General features: G+C 42.6%; 1 protein-coding gene across 1 annotated transcript; it reads right to left on the bottom strand.

The window, feature by feature from the left end:
* Positions 1-3,986: 3,986 nt before the first annotated feature.
* Positions 3,987-5,145, bottom strand: ARL14 (ARF like GTPase 14). The gene has a single exon (XM_075266718.1). The coding sequence runs from the start codon at positions 5,103-5,105 to the stop codon at positions 4,509-4,511; it is 597 nt and encodes a 198-aa protein (XP_075122819.1). The 5' UTR covers positions 5,106-5,145; the 3' UTR covers positions 3,987-4,508.
* Positions 5,146-6,516: the final 1,371 nt, after the last annotated feature.

Here is a 6,516-nt window from a genome sequence, read left to right as displayed (position 1 = left end):
GTACGGAATTCGACCAATCAGCAATGGCTCTGCTGGAGGAGGCGGAGTCTAAGATCGCTCCACACCAGTCTCCATTCAGGTCCAACCTTAGACTCCGCCTCCTCCGGCAGAGCCAGCGCTGATTGGCCGAAGGCTGGCCAATGCATTCCTATGGGAATGCAGAGACTTAGCAGTGTTGAGCCAGTTCTGCTCAACTACACCGTGTGCCGGTCAGCCCATCAGATGTAGCAGAGCCGAGGGTGCACTAGAACCCTTATGTACACTCGGCTCTGCTACATCAGATGTAGCAGAGCCGAGGGTGCACTGGAACCCCTGTGCACACTCAGCTCACGCTAATAGAATGCATTGGCCAGCGCTGATTGGCCAATGCATTCTATTAGCCCGATGAAGCAGAGCTGAATGTGTGTGCTTAGCTCAACTACTCCACCGGCGTAGTTGAGCTAGGCACACACATTCAGCTCTACTTCATCGGGCTAATAGAATGCATTGGCCAGCGCTGATTGGCCAGAGTACGGAATTCGACCAATCAGCGCTGGCTCTGCTGGAGGAGGCGGAGTCTAAGATCGCTCCACACCAGTCTCCATTCAGGTCTGACCTTAGACTCCGCCTCCTCCGGCAGAGCCAGCGCTGATTGGCCGAAGGCTGGCCAATGCATTCCTATGGGAATGCAGAGACTTAGCAGTGTTGAGCCAGTTCTGCTCAACTACACCGTGTGCCGGTCAGCCCATCAGATGTAGCAGAGCCGAGGGTGCACTAGAACCCTTATGCACACTCGGCTCTGCTACATCAGATGTAGCAGAGCCAAGGGTGCACTGGAACCCCTGTGCACACTCAGCTCACGCTAATAGAATGCATTGGCCAGCGCTGATTGGCCAATGCATTCTATTAGCCCGATGAAGCAGAGCTGAATGTGTGTGCTTAGCTCAACTACTCCACCGGCGTAGTTGACCTAAGCACACACATTCAGCTCTACTTTATCGGGCTAATAGAATGCATTGGCCAGCGCTGATTGGCCAGAGTACGGAAATCGACCAATCAGCGCTGGCTCTGCTGGAGGAGGCGGAGTCTAAGATCGCTCCACACCAGTCTCCATTCAGGTCTGACCTTAGACTCCGCCTCCTCCGGCAGAGCCAGCGCTGATTGGCCGAAGGCTGGCCAATGCATTCCGCACTGTCGGCTTTCCAGCAGTATATAGAACTGCCTGTGCCCAAGTCGGTGAAAGGTCCTCTTTAAGGAAAAAAGTCACCACCCAGGAGGTTAAGTTTCTAAATAAAACATTTCTTTTAATAGCTCATATTAAGGCAGCATTGTGTCCTTTCAGTGTGGGAGTCCTAGGTTTGAATCCGACCAAGGACAACATCTCCAAGGAGTATGTTCTGCCCATATTTGCATGGATTTCTTCCCACACGCCTAAGACATATGATAGGGAACTTAGATTGTAAGGCCTATATGGGACAGTAACTCACAATGTCTGTAAAGCGCTGCAGAATACGTTGGTGCTATACAAGTCAGAGGAATAAATAAAAGCAACAACACCGACAGTTACAGCTTTCATCAAATAACAAGGTTTTGTAGGATTTTATGGTGTCAGTTTGTGTACTGATAATCCACCAGTGACCAATATTGGTAAAGGAGATCAGTGAAGAGGTCGGGTACCCCACCAAACACCAAAGTGGGTCACTGGCAATATCAGTACAGACTGGCACTAAACACTCCAGTAAGACCAACCCTTCTGGCTGCCATTACAACCCACGGACCATATAGTCTTACCCCCAAACCACTCAGATGCCATGATCGCTACTGACCACAGCATCTGAGGGCATCAACCGCCAGAACCAGAGTGTTTTCCGAGTCCAGTGGCTAGTTCTGGCTGTGTAATACATCTCTTGTGCCTGCAGCGTGAGAGTGCCATACTGTTTTGTCTCTGATCCCTAACTATATGTTCAGTGCAACATAATAGTATGGTGCAAAGTATCAAGGTGTCAAAGAGCAACTGGCTAAAATGTTTCTATGTCTTTGGAACAATTGTTATAGAATCATATTATAAATATAATTGACTGAATTTCTTCTAGTAACAAATGGGATGTTCAGCTTTTTGATACAGAAGACCAATCCTTGCTATATGTCAACATCAAACCATGGGAGTCTGATACCCTGGCACCCCCACCAATCAGCTGTTCACAGCAGCCTCTGACTCTGGAACTACACAGTGAATGAAGCTAGAAGCGGACATGGATGGCACTATCCACAGAATCCTCTAGCCAGAGACATCACCATTTTCAGCCATAGCTGTAAGTAAGGGTAAGTTCACATGGAGTTTTTTGGTCAGGATTTTAAGACCATATCTGTCTCAAAATCCTGACCAAAAAGATGGCTTTTTTTCTTCCGGCTCCTAGAAAAAAAGAAGCGAGATGCTCATTCTTCAGGCCAAGTCGCCTCACGATTTGGCCTGAAGACACTCCCTCCTCCGGACTAGGCCAATTCATTGGGCCTAATCCGGACCGGATTGCATGGCTGGATGCCTGTGCAGTGTATCGGCTTTCAGTTGCGGCTACCTGGCTTTTGAACCACAACTTGAGGCGGCCTCCGTCTGAACTTACCCTAAGGCTAGAGCAGAGAACTGATGTCATAAGAAGTGGAGACCATTCACATGATTTCCAGGGCACAGGAGAACAGCAGTGTAAAGATTGTAAGTCCTAATATCTAATATATTTATCATGGGAAGATTTTTGCAGGAGACTAATGGCATCTGGTTCTGGAAAACCTCTTCAGGCTGAGGCCACACATTGCAGAAAAGCGGTGTATTTTTTTTTCCGATTCTTTTTTTTTTTTTGGGAGCTGATTTCAACAGAGAGGGAATACAAGTGGTTTATTTCTATTTCCCATTCTTTTTTAAGACATTTTTGGCTTTGCCTCAAATAAAAATTAAGTGAAATCTCCAACAACAAATAAACAGGTTAGTTTAGGTCATATTCACATGACAGTGGAGTTTTTGACTGACGTCCATTTTTAACAGCGGTTTTGATTCCATTCTGCTTCATTTTGACTGCAAAGTGTCATCTGTTTTGCATCAGTTAAAAAAAACGGATTCATTTCCTTGGTCTGTCTTTTTTCATCATGCCCAAAGATCCATTATTAACTGATGTAAAACGCATGTCAATCTGTTATACATGTAGTAAAAATTATATATATATTATATATATATTATATTAATTATTATTAATTATTATTGGGACTTTGTGTCCGTGAAAATGGACAAAGATAGAGAATGTCAGTTTTTATGTTGGCTGTGAAAAATGGTCAGCCACAGAAAGTACATGTGAATTGACAATCTGAAATCAAAACAGCCACGTGATGGGTGACTTCGATGACTGACATTGTTGTGTGAATTAGGTAACACCATAAGTGAAGAATCGCATCTGAAAAACATAGAATAAACATTTGCTGCGTTTTGCTTTTTTTCTCATCCAATTTTGAAAATGCTGCATATTCTTCTGCAGTGTTTTTACGATGTGTATAAAAGATTAATAAAATTTTTGGAAAATCGCATTATGTCAATTATACCGACAGAAACGCCAGTGGTTTCTCCATAGGTATGATTGAAACAGAAAGTCCATAGAGGAAACCTCTGCAAACTTTTTGTCTAAAGTGCTGCGGGAAGAACCGCGATGTGTTGCCGCCACGGTTTTTCCCACAACCGCGGGACACAACGTGGGGTCTTGGCCTCAAGTTTTGATGAAGCAGAACAATGAAAATCACTAGTGGACATGTGAATAGAACCTTATACAACGCAAGTTAAACTAAAAATCTAAATAAATTATATTTACTGTAACATTAGAAATAATAGAAACCATCTTTTGAACAAAAAACACATTTAAATGTGAAAAATATGGATTTAATAGAAACAACGATAAAAATGCATCCTAAGAACCTCATGTCATTTTCACAAATTTTGCTTGGCACTGTATAACATGAGGATGTGCGATCCATATCTTTTGTTCTACACTGTTAGTGTATTAATAGAAACGTAATTAATTTTAATGAAAACCTAATATAAATAAAACAATGCATAGCATAAAGCAAGGCAGCTTATCCTATAACCTATGAAAAATACTGATTATAAGTATTACAACGGACTGCGGCTGTGCCATGTATATAACAGAGTCCTACAAGAAGCTTCAACTTCTGTACTTCGGTAGGTATAGCAGGTAGACGGTATATAACTGGAGAGAATCCTCACTGCTTGTCCAGAAGGTTACGTATGTCCCAAACATTGGTCCCTAATACTGTAAGCCCTCTCTTTCTGTAGGCTGGGAAGTAGGTATAAGCTGATAGCCTCATATGAATTCACAGAGGTGCATTGCATTATTACTAAAATAAATAACACTAGACAGCTCTTCCATGGCCTTTTCTCCATTGCTATATTGCAGTGCGATGAATCTGCCATGTTGGCCAGCTTCACATTTAAGGTGCATTAAATTAATTGTCCATGAACAGAAGAAGAAGTTTCATACTTTACGAGACATCTTCAGTGTTACGTTCTGCTTGGTGAACATCAAAGCTTCTTCTTTAGATCTTTTCACAAATTCAGTCACTTTGTTAAAGCCTTCAGCTAGTCCCTGCCCAGTAGTGGCACAACATGGCTGGACATACCAGTCTCGGTCACAGCAGTACTTCTTCATGTTAAATTTTCGTGTAATTTCATCTGCATTCAGAGCTCCTGGCAGGTCTTGCTTGTTGGCCAGTAGCACCACTGGTACATTCTTTACCATCTCATTCTGAAGGATAAGTTGAAAATGTTTCTTTGATTCATCCAAAGCTTTTTTGTTGGTGCTGTCCACCACGTACACCAGTCCATCTGTGTTTTCAAAGTAGTAGCACCAGAATGATCTCATTTTCTCCTGTCCTCCAACGTCCCATATAGTTAGCTGCAGGTGCTTCTCAGTCTGAATCATCTCCACATTAAATCCAACTGTTGGGATAGTAGAAAAGGGTCCCTTAAATTTGAATCTATACAGAACAGTAGATTTTCCTGCTTCGTCCAAGCCAAGGAGCAGGATTCTGGCTTGTTTAACCTTGGAGTGAGTAGAACCTGCTAAGCCCATCTCTTGTATATGCTATTAGTAAAGCAGTAAAAGTGAAGGATATGTGTTCGCATGGTGAATTGTAGTAGCAGAAGTTGTGTACTTATAGGCTGTCTTATCAGTACGTAGAAAGGTGTATTGTTTATGAAGGTTTAATGTCCACTGCTTGTCACAAAGGTGGAACTGTCACGAGTAATAAAGCATGATCGATAAAGGAACCAAAGTTCAAAGTATGTGAGAATGCAATGATGTATGAAAATTATTCTGATACAGCAGGCGAGTTTATTTTACAATAACTGGGTTAAGCTAACAAGTTTCCGACTGCTGTTAAGGCTGATCAATATGTGGAAGGGATTGGCAGACCATCTTCTCAATCTTAGTGGTTATGTGTCTGATAAGTCATTGTATTGAAGTCTGTATGAAATAACATACATTACTCAAATTTCTCATTTTTTTTTGTAGATTGTGAGCTCCATATAGAGATCACAATCTACATTTTTTCCCCTATCAGGATGTCTTTGGAGTATGGGAGGAAACCCATGCAAACACAGGGAGAACATACAAGCTCCTTGTAGATGTTGTCTCTGGCAGGATTTGAACCCAAGACTCCAGTGCTGCAAGGCTGCAGTGCTAACCACTGAACCATCATGCTGCCCCTACTCAAATTTATCTCTGACCCAGATGTTACCTCTCCTCTATCTGCTGTCTTAATGTTATAGCGTCCTTCTTCTCCTACTACTTTCTAAAACTCAACATGGATAAAACTGATTTTCCTGTATGAATTATAATAAATTTATCAGCATGAAGCACTCCCCGAAATGTTCTGGTTTCCACCTCACTTCACCTACTTTCATAATAAGTGTCAAGCGGCGTTCAGAATGAACAATGTGACTCCTCTTTAAAACAAAAAGGGGATGTGCGCCAAAGGTGTGCTACATTTACACCCATCTATGCCAGAAAACTGGCATAATCACAGTTAACAGCTCCATGCTTTTCTCAGTCTCATAAGTCTACTTCCTTGGGGTAATCTTTGATTCTGTCCTGTCTCTCAAACTCCATATCCAAGTCCATAACCTTGTCCATTAAACTAATAACACCGTAAAGTAGCCTTTGTAAAGGTTTGTTCAGGCATATATTTTATAAAAAGATCCTCCTGCTAGTTTTATAAAAAAAAAAAAAAATCACCTTTTTAGCTTTTTGCTAAGTAGCAGGGGTGTTAACCTTCAGCTCCAAGCACAGCCACGTCATCAGTTTCCAACTCCTTTTTCTCAGTTGGTGCCATCCCCCTGCTCCTTTTCATAGCTGTGCCACTTGCAGCTTTTGACTGCTTCTGCTTCCACTTCAGGTAGCGGCCAAGTGTACTGCAGTTGCGCAGTGTGGCTCACAGCAAGATCTGCAACTGGACTTGTTTAGTTCTGTTTGCATGCTTGTG

The sequence above is a fragment of the Leptodactylus fuscus genome, chromosome 3 (assembly GCF_031893055.1).
Source record: "Leptodactylus fuscus isolate aLepFus1 chromosome 3, aLepFus1.hap2, whole genome shotgun sequence".
NCBI classification, from domain to species: domain Eukaryota; kingdom Metazoa; phylum Chordata; class Amphibia; order Anura; family Leptodactylidae; genus Leptodactylus; species Leptodactylus fuscus.
The sequence above is the reverse complement of the archived record's forward strand: the minus strand, read 5'-3'. Positions and strand labels throughout refer to the sequence as shown.